We start from the raw sequence: 22,540 nt of genomic DNA on the forward strand, positions 1-22,540 counted from the left end.
AGGGAGAGAACAGGGAGGAGGAGGGGAGGGGTGGAGGAGGGGAGAGAGGGAGAGAACAGGGAGGAGGAGGGGAGGGGTGGAGGAGGGGAGAGAGGGAGAGAACAGGGAGGAGGAGGGGAGGGGTGGAGGAGGGGAGAGAGGGAGAGAACAGGGAGGAGGAGGGGAGAGAGGGAGAGAACAGGGAGGAGGAGGGGAGGGGTGGAGGAGGGGAGAGAGGGAGAGAACAGGGAGGAGGAGGGGAGAGAGGGAGAGAACAGGGAGGAGGAGGGGAGGGGTGGAGGAGGGGAGAGAGGGAGAGAACAGGGAGGAGGAGGGGAGGGGTGGAGGTGGGGAGAGAGGGAGAGAACAGGGAGGAGGAGGGGGAGAGAGGGAGAGAGGGAGAGAACAGGGAGGAGGAGGGGAGGGGTGGAGGAGGGGAGAGAACAGGGAGGAGGAGGGGAGAGAGGGAGAGAACAGGGAGGAGGAGGGGAGGGGTGGAGGATGGGAGAGAGGGAGAGAACAGGGAGGAGGAGGGGAGGGGTGGAGGAGGGGAGAGAGGGAGAGAACAGGGAGGAGGAGGGGAGGGGTGGAGGAGGGGAGAGAGGGAGAGAACAGGGAGGAGGGGAAGAGGAGGGGGAGAGAGGGAGAGAACAGGGAGGAGGGGAGGGGTGGAGGAGGGGAGAGAGGGAGAGAACAGGGAGGAGGAGGGGAGGGGTGGAGGAGGGGAGAGAGGGAGAGAACAGGGAGGAGGAGGGGAGGGGTGGAGGAGGGGAGAGAGGGAGAGAACAGGGAGGAGGAGGGGAGGGGTGGAGGAGGGGAGAGAGGGAGAGAACAGGGAGGAGGAGGGGAGGGGTGGAGGAGGGGAGAGAGGGAGAGAACAGGGAGGAGGAGGGGGAGAGAGGGAGAGAGGGAGAGAACAGGGAGGAGGAGGGGAGGGGTGGAGGAGGGGAGAGAACAGGGAGAGAACAGGGAGGAGGAGGGGAGGGGTGGAGGAGGGGAGAGAGGGAGAGAACAGGGAGGAGGAGGGGAGGGGTGGAGGAGGGGAGAGAGGGAGAGAACAGGGAGGAGGAGGGGAGGGGTGGAGGAGGGGAGAGAGGGAGAGAACAGGGAGGAGGAGGGGAGGGGGAGGGGAGAGAGGGAGAGAACAGGGAGGAGGAGGGGAGGGGTGGAGGAGGGGAGAGAGGGAGAGAACAGGGAGGAGGAGGGGAGGGGAGGAGGAGGGGAGAGAGGGAGAGAACAGGGAGGAGGGGAGGAGAAGGGGGAGAGAGGGAGAGAACAGGGAGGAGGGGAGGGGTGGAGGAGGGGAGAGAGGGAGAGAACAGGGAGGAGGGGAGGAGGAGAGAGGGAGAGAACAGGGAGGAGGAGGGGAGGAGGGGAGAGAGGGAGAGAACAGGGAGGAGGAGGGGAGGGGTGGAGGAGGGGAGAGAGGGAGAGAACAGGGAGGAGGAGGGGAGGGGTGGAGGAGGGGAGAATGAGAGAAGAGGGAGAAAGAGGAGGGGAGGAAGAGGGAGAATGAGAGAACAGGGAGAAAGAGGGGAGGGGTGGAGGAGGGGAGAGGGAGAATGAGAGGACAGGGAGAAAGAGAGAAGGGGTGGAGGAGGGGAGAGGGAGAATGAGAGAACAGGGAGAAAGAGAGGAGGGGTGGAGGAGGGGAGAGGGAGAATGAGAGGACAGGGAGAAAGAGAGAAGGGGTGGAGGAGGGGAGAGGGAGAATGAGAGAACAGGGAGAAAGAGAGGAGGGGTGGAGGAGGGGAGAGAGGGAGAATGAGAGAACAGGGAGAAAGAGAGGAGGGGTGGAGGAGGGCAGAGAGCGAGAGATAAACAAATGTAACAACAATTTGCATTCACATTATATATGTGATGCTGGAAAGGTGTAACTTTTTAACCAACAGTGTAGGTAGGTAAAGTCCCCTACCGGAGGTCAAGGCACATCGCCTGCAGAAGGTGTGCTGGAGGGAGAGACAGACAGAGACAGGTCAATGAAGGAGGGGTGAGGAGAACAAATAGGGGAGACAGAGACAGAGGTCAATGAAGGAGGTTGTGAGGAGAGGAGGGGTGAGGAGAGGAGGGGTGAGGAGAGGAGGGGTGAGGAGAACAAACGGGAGCGGAGAGGAGGGGTGAGGAGAGGAGGGGTGAGGAGAACAAACGGGAGCGGAGAGGAGGGGTGAGGAGAGGAGGGGTGAGGAGAGGAGGGGTGAGGAGAACAAACGGGAGCGGAGAGGAGGGGTGAGGAGAGGAGGGGTGAGGAGAACAAACAGGGGAGTGGAGAGGGTGAGGAAGTGAGAGGAGAGGCTGGTTTCTCTCACCCCACAGGTGGTGATGACAGGGTCTTTGAAGACGCTGCAGCAGAGCTGACAACACAGCTTCACCGACGGCTGCTCTGCAAACACCAGGGGCTCCTACACACATCATTAGCATAGTTAGCATTCAGGTATCACTAGCACAGTTAGCATTCAGGTATCACTAGCACAGTTAGCATTCAGGCATCACTAGCATAGTTAGCATTCAGGTATCACTAGCATAGTTAGCATTCAGGTATCACTAGCACAGTTAGCATTCAGGTATCACTAGCACAGTTAGCATTCAGGTATCACTAGCATCGATAGCATTCAGGTATCACTAGCATTCAGGTATCACTAGCATCGATAGCATTCAGGTATCACTATCATCGATAGCATTCAGGTATCACTAGCACAGTTAGCATTCAGGTATCACTAGCACAGTTAGCATTCAGGTATCACTAGCACCGGGGTATCATCAGCATCGATAGCACCAGGGTATCATCAGCATCAATAGCACCGGGGTATCATCAGCATCGATAGCACCGGGGTATCATCAGCATCGATAGCACCGGGGTATCATCAGCATCGATAGCACCGGGGTATCATTGAAGTATAATTAGCATCGAGTTAACATTGGCATTGATAGCGTTAGCGTATTTAATGTTGAAGGATTGTTAGCATCTTTAGCATCATTAGCGTAGCCGTACCGTGTCGTCGTCGTCCTCGTGAAGAGAGAAGGTCGAGCGGAGGGACATGTTGGACTCAGAGAGGAGGGAACGCACCGAGATGGCAGAGTCAGAACGCCTCGGGGTGCTGATGGGGAGCTGGGGGGGATAGAGACAGAGAGAGAGAGTAATGATACCTAGGCAACATACACAGGGTACCAGTACTGAGTAATGATAACTAGACTATATACACAGGGTACCAGTACTGAGTAATGATAACCAGGTTATATACACACAGTCGTCTGGAACAGTCGGTGCGCTCATGCATGGTTCAGTGTTGCTTGCCTCAAGAGTGAGCATAGACGGTATTTAGCTCATCTGGTGGGCTCGCTTCACTGGGCAGCTCGCGGTTGGGTTACCCTTTGTAAATCCGTGATAGTTTGAAAGCCCCCCCCCTGCCACATCCGACGAGTGTCGGACCCGGTGTCGTAGGATTCTACCTGAGAGTCCTCTTGCCTGTTTTATTATCTTTCGTCAGAAGTCGTAGCAGGATTTACTTATACGTGTCCGGGTTAGTGTTCCCGCTCCTTGAAAGCGACAAGTCTTCCGGTTGGGATATGTTCGTCACCGTGGCGACGAAGACGTCGTCGTTGATGCCCTTATTAACGGAAGTCAGCGACTGATGTGGTAAAACTCCTCAAGGGTGATTTCCCGGGAACATATTCCCGAGTGTTTCTAGCGAAAGCATTTTATTGTACTATGAACCAGTCAAATAAACTTGAAATAAATAGATTTTCTATACATTATATTTCTATAGAACACAAAGAGATCGTGAGCAAAATCAGTGTGTGTGTGTGTGTGTGTGTGTGTGTGTGTGTGTGTGTGTGTGTGTACCATGCCATCCTCGTCGTCTCGTGGCGAGTATGTGAGGGTACTGGAGGAGGAGGGGGTACGGCGGTGCTGCTTGTAGGTACCGGAGGCTTCCGCTGAAAACAGAGAGAGAGAGAGTCTGAGGTTACCGTTAGTTATCTTATAGTTTAACCATATTTTAGGTGCCATACAGTTACCATAGTGACGTTAAACTCACTAGGAAGTTGCCACAATAAATCGCTGACACCGTAGAATCTAGATTATACATTTCTATGTCTGGCACACCTATGGCTTAAGTCACTGAGGTTAAACTGACACCATAGAAATATCATCTAAAAATTAGAAACTATGGTGTCAGTTTAACCTCACCGACTAAGCCCTTGGTGTGTCAGACATAATCTAGAGTTTAGATTATATTTCTGTCTCTGACACACCAAGGGCTTAGTCAGTGAGGTTACACTGACACCATATAATCTAGATTATATATTTCTATGTCTGCCCTATGGCTTAGTCAGTGAGGTTAAACTGACACCATAGAATCTAGATTATATATTTCTATGTCTGACCTATGGCTTAGTCAGTGAGGTTAAACTGACACCATAGAATCTAGATTATATATTTCTATGTCTGACCTATGGCTTAGTCAGTGAGGTTAAACTGACACCATAGAATCTAGATTATATATTTCTATGTCTGACACACCTAGGGTTTTGTCTGAGGTTAAACTTCCAGGATGTTGCAGATAGAACAGATATCAGCTGACATGATTCCTTATCAGAGTTTTTCCCCTGACAGAGGTTTTCCTGAGGTGGACTCACTTTTAGCTCCAGGAACCACAGCTGAGAAGGTGGGGCCGAAGGAGGCCTCCATGCTGGTGGGTTGTCACCCCGCTGGGGGGGTCTGGCTGAGGGAGGGAGGGGTTGAGATGTCTGGATGGGTGGCAGACTGCTGCTGGTGCTCTGGAGGTGCTGGTGTAGAGGCCACTCACTGCTGCTCACAACCCACAACCCTCTACAGCCTGGGGGGGGTACAGGAGGTCAGAGGTCAGGGGAACCCACACACTGGACACAGCCTCTACAGTCTGGGGAGGGGTGGGGGGTACAGGAGGTCAGAGGTCAGGGGAACCCACAGAGTGGACATGGCCAGAATTACTATTGATCACTTCTAATAAGATTGGTGACAGGTCTGCAATCTAATGGAAACTGTTCCAATTTAACAAACGACAAACCTATTGACCTTAATGTCAGATCAACAGGTTACCATCTGAGATCAGACTGACGACAACACGGCCTTAATGTCAGACCAACAGGTTACCATCTGAGATCTGACTGACGACAACACGGCCTTAATGTCAGACCAACAGGTTACCATCTGAGATCAGACCAACAGGTTACCATCTGAGATCAGACCAACAGGTTACCATCTGAGATCAGACCAACAGGTTACCATCTGAGATCTGACTGACGACAACACGGCCTTAATGTCTGACCAACAGGTTACCATCTGAGATCTGACTGACGACAACACGGCCTTAATGTCAGACCAACAGGTTACCATCTGAGATCTGACCAACAGGTTACCATCTGAGATCAGACCAACAGGTTACCATCTGAGATCAGACCAACAGGTTACCATCTGAGATCAGACCAACAGGTTACCATCTGAGATCAGACCAACAAGTTACCATCTGAGATCAGACCAACAGGTTACCATCTGAGATCTGACTGACGACAACACGGCCTTAATGTCAGACCAACAGGTTACCATCTGAGATCAGACCAACAGGTTACCATCTGAGATCAGACCAACAGGTTACCATCTGAGATCAGACCAACAGGTTACCATCTGAGATCAGACTGACAACAACACGGCCTTAATGTCAGACCAACAGGTTACCATCTGAGATCTGACTGACGACAACACGGCCTTAATGTCAGACCAACAGGTTACCATCTGAGATCTGACCAACAGGTTACCATCTGAGATCAGACCAACAGGTTACCATCTGAGATCAGACCAACAGGTTACCATCTGAGATCAGACTGACAACAACACGGCCTTAATGTCAGACCAACAGGTTACCATCTGAGATCTGACCAACAGGTTACCATCTGAGATCTGACCAACAGGTTACCATCTGAGATCAGACCAACAGGTTACCATCTGAGATCTGACTGACGACAACACGGCCTTAATGTCAGACCAACAGGTTACCATCTGAGATCTGACCAACAGGTTACCATCTGAGATCTGACTGACGACAACACGGCCTTAATGTCAGACCAACAGGTTACCATCTGAGATCTGACCAACAGGTTACCATCTGAGATCAGACCAACAGGTTACCATCTGAGATCAGACCAACAGGTTACCATCTGAGATCAGACCAACAGGTTACCATCTGAGATCAGACCAACAGGTTACCATCTGAGATCAGACCAACAGGTTACCATCTGAGATCAGACCAACAGGTTACCATCTGAGATCAGACCAACAGGTTACCATCTGATCTCAGACCAACAGGTTACCATCTGAGATCAGACCAACAGGTTACCATCTGAGATCAGACCAACAGGTTACCATCTGAGATCAGACCAACAGGTTACCATCTGAGATCAGACCAACAGGTTACCATCTGAGATCAGACCAACAGGTTACCATCTGATATCTGACTGACGACAACACGGCCTTAATGTCAGACCAACAGGTTACCATCTGAGATCTGACCAACAGGTTACCATCTGAGATCAGACCAACAGGTTACCATCTGAGATCAGACCAACAGGTTACCATCTGAGATCAGACCAACAGGTTACCATCTGAGATCAGACCAACAGGTTACCATCTGAGATCAGACCAACAGGTTACCATCTGAGATCAGACCAACAGGTTACCATCTGATATCTGACTGACGACAACACGGCCTTAATGTCAGACCAACAGGTTACCATCTGAGATCTGACCAACAGGTTACCATCTGAGATCAGACCAACAGGTTACCATCTGAGATCAGACCAACAGGTTACCATCTGAGATCAGACCAACAGGTTACCATCTGAGATCAGACCAACAGGTTACCATCTGAGATCAGACCAACAGGTTACCATCTGAGATCAGACCAACAGGTTACCATCTGAGATCAGACCAACAGGTTACCATCTGAGATCTGACTGACAACAACACGGCCTTAATGTCAGACCAACAGGTTACCATCTGAGATCTGACCAACAGGTTACCATCTGAGATCAGACCAACAGGTTACCATCTGAGATCTGACTGACGACAACACGGCCTTAATGTCAGACCAACAGGTTACCATCTGAGATCAGACCAACAGGTTACCATCTGAGATCAGACCAACAGGTTACCATCTGAGATCTGACTGAAGACGACACGGCCTTAATGTCAGACCAACAGGTTACCATCTGAGATCTGACCAACAGGTTACCATCTGAGATCAGACCAACAGGTTACCATCTGAGATCAGACCAACAGGTTACCATCTGAGATCAGACCAACAGGTTACCATCTGAGATCAGACCAACAGGTTACCATCTGAGATCTGACCAACAGGTTACCATCTGAGATCAGACTGACAACACGACCTTAATGTCAGACCAACAGGTTACCATCTGAGATCAGACTGAAGACAACACGGCCTACTTTGACATGAACCTGTCCAACAACTATCAATGATCAACAACTCTGTGCTAGCTACACAGGACTTCCATACCAACGCCTTCCTGGCCAGTGGAAAAACAGACTTCTATCTGTACAAAACCCCAATACTCCAAGCAGTCCTAATGAGAAAAGAGATGTGGAACAAGAGGACGAAGTCCATAGAGACCAGAGCAGTGTTTCTCTCGCCATCTGCTCCTCTCTAAACTCACGATGTAAACAGAAAGGCATGCAGAACGTCACCTCATATGGTCATATCATACCGAATCAGCCAATAAAAACTGCCCGGGACCACTAATCGTAGGGAATGCGCGAGGGGTCCCACCCCCCCCCTGTCAGAGAGAGAGAGAGAGAGAGAGAGAGAGAGAGAGAGAGAGAGCGAGAGAGAGAGCGAGAGAGAGACAGAAAGAGAGAGAGAGCGAAAGGCAAGCAGAAAGAGCGAGAGAGAGAGAGAAGCAGAGGACCACTAATCGTAGGGAATACGTGAGGGGTCCCACCCCCCCCCCCCCCCCTGTCAGAGAGAGAGAGAGAGAGAGAGAGAGAGAGAGAGAGAGAGAGACAGAAAGAAAGAGAGAGAAGCAGAAAGAAAGAGACGCAGAAAGAAAGAGAGAGAAGCAGAAAGAGGCATACTGAACCAATGTTAACTCACTCCTGGGCACTGGGCCAAATGTGTGATGCACAACGATTCACACACTGATAGTTTGGTATCTGCTACCTAACGTTATCTACATGGCTTGCCAGCATAAAATGCAAATGGTCAATGATGATGTGTAAACTAGGTGGGAAATGATCACCAAGTTAGCTAGTTATCATACCGAAACAGACTAGTCCTCCAGCTGGTTAGCTGGTTAGCTGTAGAGACTTAGCTAGTTATCATACCGAAACAGACTAGTCCTCCAGCTGGTTAGCTTTTAGCTGTAGAGAATTAGCTAGTTATCATACCGAAACAGACTAGTCCTCCAGCTGGTTAGCTTTTAGCTGTAGAGACTTAGCTAGCTATCATAACAAAACAGACTAGTCCTCCAGCTGGTTAGCTTTTAGCTGTAGAGACTTAGCTAGTTATCATACCGAAACAGGCTAGTCCTACAGCTGGTTAGCTTTTAGCTGTAGAGACTTAGCTAGTTATCATACCGAAACAGACTAGTCCTACAGCTGGTTAGCTTTTAGCTGTAGAGACTTAGCTAGCTATCATAACAAAACAGACTAGTCCTCCAGCTGGTTAGCTTTTAGCTGTAGAGACTTAGCTGGTTATCATACCGAAACAGACTAGTCCTCCAGCTGGTTAGCTTTTAGCTGTAGAGACTTAGCTAGTTATCATACCGAAACAGACTAGTCCTCCAGCTGGTTAGCTTTTAGCTGTAGAGACTTAGCTAGTTATCATACCGAAACAGACTAGTCCTCCAGCTGGTTAGCTTTTAGCTGTAGAGACTTAGCTACTTATCATACCGAAACAGACTAGTCCTACAGCTGGTTAGCTTTTAGCTGTAGAGACTTAGCTAGTTATCATACCGAAACAGACTAGTCCTCCAGCTGGTTAGCTTTTAGCTGTAGAGACTTAGCTAGTTATCATACCGAAACAGACTAGTCCTCCAGCTGGTTAGCTTTTAGCTGTAGAGACTTAGCTAGTTATCATACCGAAACAGACTAGTCCTCCAGCTGGTTAGCTTTTAGCTGTAGAGACTTAGCTGGTTATCATACCGAAACAGACTAGTCCTACAGCTGGTTAGCTTTTAGCTGTAGAGACTTAGCTAGCTATCATACCGAAACAGACTAGTCCTCCAGCTGGTTAGCTTTTAGCTGTAGAGACTTAGCTAGTTATCATACCGAAACAGACTAGTCCTCCAGCTGGTTAGCTTTTAGCTGTAGAGACTTAGCTAGTTATCATACCGAAACAGACTAGTCCTCAAGCTGGTTAGCTTTTAGCTGTAGAGACTTAGCTAGTTATCATACCGAAACAGACTAGTCCTCCAGCTGGTTAGCTTTTAGCTGTAGAGACTTAGCTAGTTATCATACCGAAACAGACTAGTCCTCCAGCTGGTTAGCTTTTAGCTGTAGAGACTTAGCTAGTTATCATACCGAAACAGACTAGTCCTCCAGCTGGTTAGCTTTTAGCTGTAGAGACTTAGCTAGTTATCATACCGAAACAGACTAGTCCTCCAGCTGGTTAGCTTTTAGCTGTAGAGACTTAGCTAGTTATCATACCGAAACAGACTAGTCCTCCAGCTGGTTAGCTTTTAGCTGTAGAGACTTAGCTAGTTATCATACCGAAACAGACTAGTCCTCCAGCTGGTTAGCTTTTAGCTGTAGAGACTTAGCTAGTTATCATACCGAAACAGACTAGTCCTCCAGCTGGTTAGCTTTTAGCTGTAGAGACTTAGCTAGCTATCATAACAAAACAGACTAGTCCTCCAGCTGGTTAGCTTTTAGCTGTAGAGACTTAGCTGGTTATCATACCGAAACAGACTAGTCCTACAGCTGGTTAGCTTTTAGCTGTAGAGACTTAGCTAGCTATCATACCGAAACAGACTAGTCCTCCAGCTGGTTAGCTTTTAGCTGTAGAGACTTAGCTAGTTATCATTCCCGAAAAAGACTAGTCCTCCAGCTGGTTAGCTGGTTAGCTTTTAGCTGTAGCGACTTAGCTAGCTATCATAACAAAACAGACTAGTCCTCCAGCTGGTTAGCTGGTTAGCTTTTAGCTGTAGAGACTTAGCTAGTTATCATACCGAAACAGGCTAGTCCTCCAGCTGGTTAGCTTTTAGCTGTAGAGACTTAGCTAGTTATCATACCGAAACAGGCTAGTCCTCCAGCTGGTTAGCTGGTTAGCTTTTAGCTGTAGAGACTTAGCTAGTTATCATACCGAAACAGGCTAGTCCTACAGCTGGTTAGCTTTTAGCTGTAGAGACTTAGCTAGCTATCATAACAAAACAGACTAGTCCTCCAGCTGGTTAGCTTTTAGCTGTAGAGACTTAGCTGGTTATCATACCGAAACAGACTAGTCCTCCAGCTGGTTAGCTGGTTAGCTTTTAGCTGTAGAGACTTAGCTAGTTATCATACCGAAACAGACTAGTCCTACAACTGGTTAGCTTTTAGCTGTAGAGACTTAGCTAGCTATCATAACAAAACAGACTAGTCCTCCTGCTGGTTAGCTTTTAGCTGTAGAGACTTAGCTAGCTATCATACCGAAACAGACTAGTCCTACAGCTGGTTAGCTTTTAGCTGTAGAGACTTAGCTAGTTATCATACCGAAACAGACTAGTCCTACAGCTGGTTAGCTTTTAGCTGTAGAGACTTGCTAGCTTGCTAGCTATCATAACAAAACAGACTAGTCCTCCTGCTGGTTAGCTTTTAGCTGTAGAGACTTAGCTAGTTATCATACCGAAACAGACTAGTCCTACAGCTGGTTAGCTTTTAGCTGTAGAGACTTAGCTAGCTATCATACCGAAACAGACTAGTCCTACAGCTGGTTAGCTTTTAGCTGTAGAGACTTAGCTAGCTATCATAACAAAACAGACTAGTCCTCCAGCTGGTTAGCTGGTTAGCTTTTAGCTGTAGAGACTTAGCTAGTTATCATACCGAAACAGGCTAGTCCTACAGCTGGTTAGCTTTTAGCTGTAGAGACTTAGCTAGTTATCATACCGAAACAGACTAGTCCTACAGCTGGTTAGCTTTTAGCTGTAGAGACTTAGCTAGCTATCATAACAAAACAGACTAGTCCTCCTGCTGGTTAGCTTTTAGCTGTAGAGACTTAGCTAGTTATCATAACAAAACAGACTAGTCCTCCAGCTGGTTAGCTTTTAGCTTTTAGCTGTAGAGACTTAGCTAGTTATCATACCAAAACAGACTAGTCCTCCAGCTGGTTAGTTTTTAGCTGTAGAGACTTAGCTAGTTATCATACCAAAACAGACTAGTCCTCCAGCTGGTTAGCTTTTAGCTGTAGAGACTTAGCTAGTTATCATAACAAAACAGACTAGTCCTCCAGCTGGTTAGCTTTTAGCTGTAGAGACTTAGCTAGCTATCATACCAAAACAGACTAGTCCTCCAGCTGGTTAGCTTTTAGCTGTAGAGACTTAGCTAGTTATCATACCGAAACAGGCTAGTCCTCCAGCTGGTTAGCTAGTTATCATACCGAAACAGACTAGTCCTCCAGCTGGTTAGCTAGTTATCATACCGAAACAGACTAGTCCTCCAGCTGGTTAGCTAGTTATCATACCGAAACAGACTAGTCCTCCAGCTGGTTAGCTAGTTATCATACCGAAACAGACTAGTCCTCCAGCTGGTTAGCTAGTTATCATACCGAAACAGACTAGTCCTCCAGCTGGTTAGCTAGTTATCATACCGAAACAGACTAGTCCTACAGCTGGTTAGCTTTTAGCTGTAGAGACTTAGCTAGTTATCATACCGAAGCAGACTAGTCCTCCAGCTGGTTAGCTTTTAGCTGAAGAGACTTAGCTAGCTATCATACCGAAACAGACTAGTCCTCCAGCTGATTAGCTAGTTATCATACCGAAACAGACTAGTTAGTTAAATTAGCAAATCACTGCCATTAATCATTTCACCGATTCTTGTTGCACAAACCGTTTTTCCTCCAAAACGGGAGAATCTATTGGGACAGATTTCTTCCTGTTTTGTTTTGTGTTCTTTAAAAAAAGAAAGGTAAACTGTTTCCATAATGAATAAGTTACACCCCATGAATAGTTGCTGGAAGAAAAATAAAACTAGATAAAAATGGTATCTAGCTGCTTGAAATAATGTTACAGCTGTCGGGTATGTGTGTGATGTTAACTGATCGCAAACACTGCAACAAACAGATATATATTTAACTATGCTGTTTACCAATGATATGACACATTTAACATAATCACAATTCGTGAGTGATCTTACCATTGTGTTAAATCGTAGTTAACTGTGTAGTTGAAATGCTCCTTTTCTCTCTTTCACGCCTCAAAACAACAAGCGGTCGGAGAGAAGCGGAAGTCCTCTCGACCGTGTACGTCGGATACAGGGGTCAAAGACCGCAATGTATCATGGGTATCATTTTTTGGGGTTTGGGGGGGACTGACTGATCTATAAATAATAATGAGTATTATTTTAAAAAATGTTATGATGTAAAGTGATTTTTTTTGTAGATTAGTCAGTCGTTTTTGACGCTCTCGAACAACGGGCCCCCTATTTCATATGGCTCAGAGTATAACCAAACGGGACTACAATACCCATAAGGCCCTGTTCGAGAAGACTTGAAAGTTCATCATGCAGCTTTAAGCACAGATGGAACAATGAGACAGATTTCATCGGATGTATAAATGTGAAGCATCCGGTTGGCGGTTTTCGCCACTCACCAAATATGGTAGTGAGAGGAAGCCCAGCGGCTGACAGTGGGAGAAGAGATGGATTTTGGCCTGACATTCTGCAAATGTATTAATCGATTAAACATTTTATCTCAATACAGTTTCCTTTTTTTCCCAAAACTAAAATCTGTTACGAAGTTTTGCCCAAGTTTCCCAAAAAATTGTGTTGTTTAGAAGGCGTGCCAAGGCAAATGTAGTTATTGCACACGCACACTTCAGAGTAGGCGTTCCCCAAAGGAAATATGTAAATCCGTTCTAGAAGGCGCCAATTGGAACTCGCTAGCTCCTGCTTGGTTCTGCCCACCATAAAAATGTCTAATTTGTTCTCATTTGAAACGACAGGCTGTGGTCTATCTTGGTTTAGTTACAAAAAAAAATATTTGGCTTTAGAGTTCAGATCCTGGAATTCCGAACACGTAATGCATCTCCAACTACATTTAAATGTGTCTACCACAGGAGGTTGGTGGCACCTTAATTGAGGAGGGACGGGCTCGTGGTAATGGCTGGAGCGGACTGAGGGTGGAATGGTATCTAATGCATCAAACACGTGGTGTTTCCAGGTGTTTGATGACATTCCATTCACGCGGTTCCAGCCATTAATAATATGAGCCTTCCTCCCCTCAACAGCCTCCTCTGGTGTCTACCGTGTCCACCGTGTGTCCGGATTCCCTTTTCCCAGGCTATATTCAAATGACAGTATGCATTTTATATACGGTGGAATAGGCTAAGTATGATAACAACACAACAACATCTGATGGCAGTAGCTAACTAGCCTGCTAACCTCTGTAGCTAACTAGCCAGCTATCCTCTGTAGCTAACTAGCCAGGTAACCTCTGTAGCTAACTAGCCAGCTATCCTCTGTAGCCAACTAGCCAGCTAACCTCTGTAGCTAACTAGCCAGCTATCCTCTGTAGCTAACTAGCCAGCCAACCTCGGTAGCTAACTAGCCAGCTAACCTCTGTAGTTAACTAGCCAGCTAACCTCTGTAATGAGCCAGCTAACCTCTGTAGCTAACTAGCCAGCTAACCTCTGTAGCTAACGAGCCAGCTAACCTCTGTAGTTAACTAGCCAGCTAACCTCTGTAGCTAACTAGCCAGCTAACCTCTGTAGTTAGCTAGCAAGCTAGCAAGCAACTCCTCGATCACACCAACAGCGTCATCGCACAAAATAGTACGCAGCATCATCAGGATATGTTTGCAACAAAAGTCCCACATTCACCTTCTGCTACCATTTCTGTCAAACCGTCTACACGCAAACAGTTTGACACAGTGAGAAAACCACCTCTACCATCAGTCCTATTAGCCAACGTGCATTCGTAGGGCGAGTGAGAAAACCACCTCTACCATCAGTCCTATTAGCTAACGTGCATTCGTAGGGCGAGTGAGAAAACCACCTCTACCATCAGTCCTATTAGCCAACGTGCATTTGTAAGGCCACTCAACCAGCTGTATAAAGGCCACTAAACCAGCTGTATAAGGCCACTCACCCAGCTGTATAAGGCCACTCAACCAGCTGTATAAAGGCCACTCAACCAGCTGTATAAAGGCCACTAAACCAGCTGTATAGGGCCACTCAACCAGCTGTATAAAGGCCACTCAACCAGCTGTATAAGGCCACTCAACCAGCTGTATAAGGCCACTCAACCAGCTGTATAAAGGCCACTCAACCAGCTGTATAAGGCCACTCAACCAGCTGTATAAAGGACACTCAACCAGCTGTATAAAGGCCACTCAACCAGCTGTATAAGGCCACTCAACCAGCTGTATAAGGCCACTCAACCAGCTGTATAAAGGCCACTCAACCAGCTGTATAAGGCCACTCAACCAGCTGTATAAAGGACACTCAACCAGCTGTATAAAGGCCACTCAACCAGCTGTATAAGGCCACTCAACCAGCTGTATAAGGCCACTCAACCAGCTGTATAAGGCCACTCAACCAGCTGTATAAGGCCACTCAACCAGCTGTATAAAGGCCACTCAACCAGCAGTATAAGGCCACTCAACCAGCTGTATAAGGCCACTCAACCAGCTGTATAAGGCCACTCAACCAGCTGTATAAAGGCCACTCAACCAGCTGTATAAAGGCCACTCAACCAGCTGTATAAGGCCACTCAACCAGCTGTATAAGGCCACTCAACCAGCTGTATAAAGGCCACTCAACCAGCTGTATAAAGGCCACTCAACCAGCTGTATAAAGGCCATTAGCAAACAGGAAAATGCTCATCCAGAAGTGGCGCTCCTAGTGGTGCTCCTAGTGGTGCTCCTAGTGGTGCTCCTAGTGGTGCCCCTAGTGGTGCTCCTAGTGGTGCTCCTAGTGGTGCTCCTAGTGGTGCCCCTAGTGGTGCTCCTAGTGGTGCCCCTAGTGGTGCTCCTAGTGGCCGGGGACTTTAATGCAGGGAAACTTCAATCAGTTCTACCTCATTTCTACCAGCATGTCACATGTGCAACCAGAGGGAAAAAACTCAAGACCACCTTTACTCCACACACAGAGAGATGTGTACAAAGCTCTCCAGCGCCCTCCATCTCAGTGTGTGTATTTGTGTGTGTGTGTCTGTGTGTATTTGGGTGTGTGCGTGTGTGTGTCAGTTTGTCTGTCTGTGTGTGTATGTCTGTCTGTCCTGTGTGTGTGTGTGTGTGTGTGTGTGTGTGTGTGTCTGTGTCTGTGTGTGTGTGTGTGTGTGTGTGTGTGTGTGTGTGTGTGTGTGTGTGTGTGTGTGTGTGTCCTGCTGTAAGAGTCCTGCTGAGATATGTGTCGTGTCATGAATTAATGAGTACTGCTCAGTAAGACACTGTCTCTAAGTGCTGCTCTTCCTCACATTACTGTGTGTGTGTGTGTGCATCAGTAATCTGTCGAGGGACGTCTAATCCACAGGAATCACACACACACACACACACACACACACACACACACACACACACACACACACTAACATAACACACACACACACACACACACACACACACACACACACACACACACACACACAGACACACACACACACACACACACACACACTAACATAAACACACACACACACACACACACACACACACACACACACACACACACACACACACACACACACACACACACACACACATCCTTCTCCGGCACTGATAATCTAATCCAGCTCTGTTCAGCCATCAAATATGTCCCATAACAAACGACTGTAGATTATCCAGACGAGGACTGACAAAGAGATGAGACACCACAGATCAGATCCATGTTACTACTGCTGCTGTCAATACAGGAACTAGATGGAGAGATGAGACACCACAGATCAGATCCATGTTAATACTGCTGTCAATACAGGAACTAGATGGAGAGATGAGACACCACAGATCAGATCCATGTTACTACTACTGCTGTCAATACAGGAACTAGATGGAGAGATGAGATACCACAGATCAGATCCATGTTACTACTACTGCTGTCAATACAGGAACTAGATGGAGAGATGAGACACCACAGATCAGATCCATGTTACTACTGCTGTCAATACAGGAACTAGATGGAGAGATGAGATACCACAGATCAGATCCATGTTACTACTACTGTTGTCAATACAGGAACTAGATGGAGAGATGAGACACCACAGATCAGATCCATGTTACTACTACTGTCAATACAGGAACTAGATGGAGAGATGAGACACCACAGATCAGATCCATGTTACTACTGCTGTCAATACAGGAACTAGATGGAGAGATGAGACACCACAGATCAGATCCATGTTACTACTACTGCTGCTGCTGTCAATACAGGAACTAGATGGAGAGATGAGACACCACAGATCAGATCCATGTTACTACTGCTGCTGTCAATACAGGAACTAGATGGAGAGATGAGACACCACAGATCAGATCCATGTTACTGCTGCTGTCAATACAGGAACTAGATGGAGAGATGAGACACCACAGATCAGATCCATGTTACTACTACTGCTGTCAATACAGGAACTAGATGGAGAGATGAGACACCACAGATCAGATCCATGTTACTACTGCTGCTGTCAATACAGGAACTAGATGGAGAGATGAGACACCACAGATCAGATCCATGTTACTACTACTGCTGTCAATACAGGAACTAGATGGAGAGATGAGACACCACAGATCAGATCCATGTTACTGCTACTGTTGTCAATACAGGAACTAGATGGAGAGATGAGACACCACAGATCAGATCCATGTTACTACTACTGCTGCTGTCAATACAGGAACTAGATGGAGAGATGAGACACCACAGATCAGATCCATGTTACTACTACTACTGTCAATACAGGAACTAGATGGAGAGATGAGACACCACAGATCAGATCCATGTTACTGCTGCTGTCAATACAGGAACTAGATGGAGAGATGAGACACCACAGATCAGATCCATGTTACTACTGCTGCTGCTGTCAATACAGGAACTAGATGGAGAGATGAGACACCACAGATCAGATCCATGTTACTACTGCTGTCAATACAGGAACTAGATGGAGAGATGAGATACCACAGATCAGATCCATGTTACTACTACTGCTGTCAATACAGGAACTAGATGGAGAGATGAGACACCACAGATCAGATCCATGTTACTACTGCTGCTGTCAATACAGGAACTAGATGGAGAGATGAGACACCACAGATCAGATCCATGTTACTACTACTGCTGTCAATACAGGAACTAGATGGAGAGATGAGACACCACAGATCAGATCCATGTTACTACTACTGCTGTCAATACAGGAACTAGATGGAGAGATGAGACACCACAGATCAGATCCATGTTACTACTGCTGTCAATACAGGAACTAGATGGAGAGATGAGACACCACAGATCAGATCCATGTTACTGCTGCTGCTGCTGTCAATACAGGAACTAGATGGAGAGATGAGACACCACAGATTAGATCCATGTTACTACTGCTGTCAATACAGGAACTAGATGGAGAGATGAGATACCACAGATTAGATCCATGTTACTACTGCTGTCAATACAGGAACTAGATGGAGAGATGAGATACCACAGATTAGATCCATGTTACTGCTGCTGTCAATACAGGAACTAGATGGAGAGATGAGACACCACAGATCAGATCCATGTTACTACTGCTGTCAATACAGGAACTAGATGGAGAGATGAGACACCACAGATCAGATCCATGTTACTACTGCTGCTGCTGTCAATACAGGAACTAGATGGAGAGATGAGACACCACAGATCAGATCCATGTTACTACTGCTGTCAATACAGGAACTAGATGGAGAGATGAGATACCACAGAACAGATCCATGTTACTACTACTGCTGTCAATACAGGAACTAGATGGAGAGATGAGACACCACAGATCAGATCCATGTTACTACTGCTGCTGTCAATACAGGAACTAGATGGAGAGATGAGACACCACAGATCAGATCCATGTTACTACTACTGCTGTCAATACAGGAACTAGATGGAGAGATGAGACACCACAGATCAGATCCATGTTACTACTACTGCTGTCAATACAGGAACTAGATGGAGAGATGAGACACCACAGATCAGATCCATGTTACTACTGCTGTCAATACAGGAACTAGATGGAGAGATGAGACACCACAGATCAGATCCATGTTACTGCTGCTGCTGCTGTCAATACAGGAACTAGATGGAGAGATGAGACACCACAGATTAGATCCATGTTACTACTGCTGTCAATACAGGAACTAGATGGAGAGATGAGATACCACAGATTAGATCCATGTTACTACTGCTGTCAATACAGGAACTAGATGGAGAGATGAGATACCACAGATTAGATCCATGTTACTGCTGCTGTCAATACAGGAACTAGATGGAGAGATGAGACACCACAGATCAGATCCATGTTACTACTGCTGTCAATACAGGAACTAGATGGAGAGATGAGACACCACAGATCAGATCCATGTTACTACTGCTGCTGCTGTCAATACAGGAACTAGATGGAGAGATGAGACACCACAGATCAGATCCATGTTACTACTGCTGTCAATACAGGAACTAGATGGAGAGATGAGATACCACAGAACAGATCCATGTTACTACTACTGCTGCTGTCAATACAGGAACTAGATGGCGAGATGAGACACCACAGATCAGATCCATGTTACTACTACTGCTGTCAATACAGGAACTAGATGGAGAGATGAGATACCACAGATCAGATCCATGTTACTACTACTGCTGTCAATACAGGAACTAGATGGAGAGATGAGACACCACAGATCAGATCCATGTTACTACTGCTGTCAATACAGGAACTAGATGGAGAGATGAGATACCACAGATCAGATCCATGTTACTACTGCTGTCAATACAGGAACTAGATGGAGAGATGAGACACCACAGATCAGATCCATGTTACTACTGCTGTCAATACAGGAACTAGATGGAGAGATGAGATACCACAGATCAGATCCATGTTACTACTGCTGTCAATACAGGAACTAGATGGAGAGATGAGATACCACAGATCAGATCCATGTTACTACTGCTGTCAATACAGGAACTAGATGGAGAGATGAGACACCACAGATCAGATCCATGTTACTACTGCTGTCAATACAGGAACTAGATGGAGAGATGAGACACCACAGATCAGATCCATGTTACTACTACTGTCAATACAGGAACTAGATGGAGAGATGAGACACCACAGATTAGATCCATGTTACTACTACTGCTGCTGTCAATACAGGAACTAGATGGAGAGATGAGACACCACAGATCAGATCCATGTTACTACTGCTGTCAATACAGGAACTAGATGGAGAGATGAGACACCACAGATCAGATCCATGTTACTACTACTGTTGTCAATACATGAACTAGATGGAGAGATGAGATACCACAGATCAGATCCATGTTACTACTACTGCTGTCAATACAGGAACTAGATGGAGAGATGAGACACCACAGATCAGATCCATGTTACTACTGCTGTCAATACCGGAACTAGATGGAGAGATGAGACACCACAGATCAGATCCATGTTACTACTACTGCTGCTGCTGTCAATACAGGAACTAGATGGAGAGATGAGACACCACAGATCAGATCCATGTTACTACTACTGTCAATACAGGAACTAGATGGAGAGATGAGACACCACAGATCAGATCCATGTTACTACTACTGCTGCTGCTGTCAATACAGGAACTAGATGGAGAGATGAGACACCACAGATCAGATCCATGTTACTACTACTGTCAATACAGGAACTAGATGGAGAGATGAGACACCACAGATCAGATCCATGTTACTACTACTACTGTCAATACTGGAACTAGATGGAGAGATGAGACACCACAGATCAGATCCATGTTACTACTCCTGTCAATACAGGAACTAGATGGAGAGATGAGACACCACAGATCAGATCCATGTTACTGCTACTGCTGTCAATACAGGAACTAGATGGAGAGATGAGATACCACAGATCAGATCCATGTGTTACTAGTTCCCACAGTGCAGTAGAACCAGGTGTCCCTAGTTCCCACAGTGCAGTAGAACCAGGTGTCCCTAGTTCCCACAGTGCAGTAGAACCAGGTGTCCCTAGTTCCCACAGTGCAGTAGAACCAGGTGTTACTAGGTCCCACACTGCAGTAGAACCAGGTGTTACTAGGTCCCACAGTGCAGTAGAACCAGGTGTCCCTAGTTCCCACAGGGCAGTAGAACCAGGTGTTACTAGGTCCCACAGTACGGTAGATCCAGGTGTTACTAGTTCCCAAAGGGCAGTAGAACCAGTTGTCCCTAGTTCCCACAGTGCAGTAGATCCAGGTGTTACTGGGTGTTACTAGGTCCCACAATGCAGTAGAACCAGGTGTCCCTAGTTCCCACAGTGCAGTAGAACCAGGTGTCCCAAGAGGCTCTTGGGTCCACTGCAGCATCCACCGAGAGGCTCTTGGGTACACTGCAGCATCCACCGAGAGGCTCTTGGGTAAACTGCAGCATCCACCGAGAGGCTCTTGGGTAAACTGCAGCATCCACAAGGAGGCCCTTGGGTACACTGCAGCATCCACCAGGAGGCTCTTGGGTACACTGCAGCATCCACCAGGAGGCTCTTGGGTAAACTGCAGCATCCACAAGGAGGCCCTTGGGTACACTGCAGCATCCACCAGGAGGCTCTTGGGTACACTGCAGCATCCACCGAGAGGCTCTTGGGTACACTGCAGCATCCACCTCGAGGCTCTTGGGTACACTGCAGCATGACATCTTGAAAAGACGGTTTGGACACTACAGTGAAAATGGTTAACTTTGTTAAAGCAAGGCCCCTGAACTCTGGTGTATTTTCTGCATTATGCACTGATATCGACAGCGACCATCTAACGCTTTTACAACATACAGAAGTGCTCTAGTTATCAAGGGGCAAAGTATTGACGTGGTTTTTGTTTTAATTGACAGACGAGCTTAAAGTTTTCTTTACTGACCATGACTTTCACTTGTCTGACCGCTTGATGATGACGAGTTTCTCACACGACTGGCCAAATCTGGGTGATGTTTTTTCTCGCCTGAATGATCTGAATCTAGGATTTACAGGGACTCTCCGCAACTATGTTCAATGTGAGGGACAAAATTGAGGCTATGATTAAGAAGTTGGAGCTCTTCTCTGTCTGCATGAACAAGGACAACACACAGGTCTTTCCATCATTGTACGATTCTTTTGTGTGCAAATGAACTCAAGCTGACGGACAATGTCAAATGTGATATAGTGAAGCACCGGAGGGAGTTGGGTGCGCAATTACGCGAGTACTTTCCTGAAACGGACGACGCAAACAACTAGATTCGCTATCTCTTCCAGTCCACTTACCGATATCTGAACGAGAGAGCCTCGTCGAAATAACAACAAGCGGTTCTGTAAAAATTGAATTTAAATCAGAAGCCACTGCCAGATTTCTGGATAGGGCTGCGCTCAGAGTATCCTGCCTTGGCAAATCCTGCTGTTAAGACACTGATGCCCTTTTGCAACCTATGTACCAATGTGAGAGTAGATTATCGGCCCTCACTAGCATGAAAACTAAATACAGGCACAGACTGTGTTTGGGAAAATGATTTAAGACTGAGTCTCTCTCCAATATAACCCAACATTGCAGAGTTATGTGCATCCTTTCAAGCACACCCTTCTCATTAACCTGTGGTGAGTTATTCACAGTTTTAGATTAACAAATCAGGTTTTATTTGTTATATGGTACAGTAAAGAGCAAAATGATTATTATTATATTATTATTATATTATTATTATATTATTATTATTTTATTATTATATTATTATTATATTATTATTATATTATTATTATTTTATTATTATTTTATTATTATATTATTATTTGTGCCCTGGTCCTATAAGAGCTCTTGGTCACTTCCCACGAGCCGGGTTGTGACGACAACTCACACTCATTCTTCTGTTTAATACATGTATTGTATAGTGTGTGTGTGTGTGTGGCAGGCTTACAATGATGGCAAAAAAAAAAACATTTGAGAGTGTGCTGACCCTGGTGCTAGAGGGGGTACAGCTGACCCTGGTCTAGAGGGGGTACAGTTGACCCTGGTGCTAGAGGGGGTACAGATGACCCTGGTGCTAGAGGGGGTACAGCTGACCCTGGTGCTAGAGGGGGTACAGCTGACCCTGGTGCTAGAGGGGGTACAGCTGACCCTGGTGCTAGAGGGGGTACAGCTGACCCTGGTGCTAGAGGGGGTACAGCTGACCC

At 46.7% G+C, this 22,540-nt stretch overlaps 1 protein-coding gene across 3 annotated transcripts in view; it reads right to left on the bottom strand.

The window, feature by feature from the left end:
* LOC110511701 (E3 ubiquitin-protein ligase TRAF7) overlaps positions 1-12,512 on the bottom strand; it is a 65,973-nt gene extending 53,461 nt beyond the window's left edge. For 2 of the 3 annotated variants that reach the window (XM_036972303.1, XM_036972305.1), the window contains exons 1-6: positions 12,356-12,512; positions 4,615-4,814; positions 3,821-3,912; positions 2,969-3,085; positions 2,286-2,378; positions 1,895-1,928 (exon numbers count right to left, since the gene is read on the bottom strand). In XM_036972303.1, coding sequence (XP_036828198.1) covers positions 1,895-1,928; positions 2,286-2,378; positions 2,969-3,085; positions 3,821-3,912; positions 4,615-4,666 — 388 coding nt within the window. In that variant the 5' untranslated portion in view covers positions 4,667-4,814; positions 12,356-12,512. Of the gene's footprint in view, positions 1-1,894; positions 1,929-2,285; positions 2,379-2,968; positions 3,086-3,820; positions 3,913-4,614; positions 4,878-12,355 lie in introns of all 3 variants that reach the window. The other variant, XM_036972304.1, reaches the window with a different exon arrangement.
* Between the last annotated feature and the right edge of the window lie 10,028 nt (positions 12,513-22,540).

Source organism: Oncorhynchus mykiss, unplaced genomic scaffold (genome assembly GCF_013265735.2).
Source record: "Oncorhynchus mykiss isolate Arlee unplaced genomic scaffold, USDA_OmykA_1.1 un_scaffold_140, whole genome shotgun sequence".
In the NCBI taxonomy this organism is placed as follows: domain Eukaryota; kingdom Metazoa; phylum Chordata; class Actinopteri; order Salmoniformes; family Salmonidae; genus Oncorhynchus; species Oncorhynchus mykiss.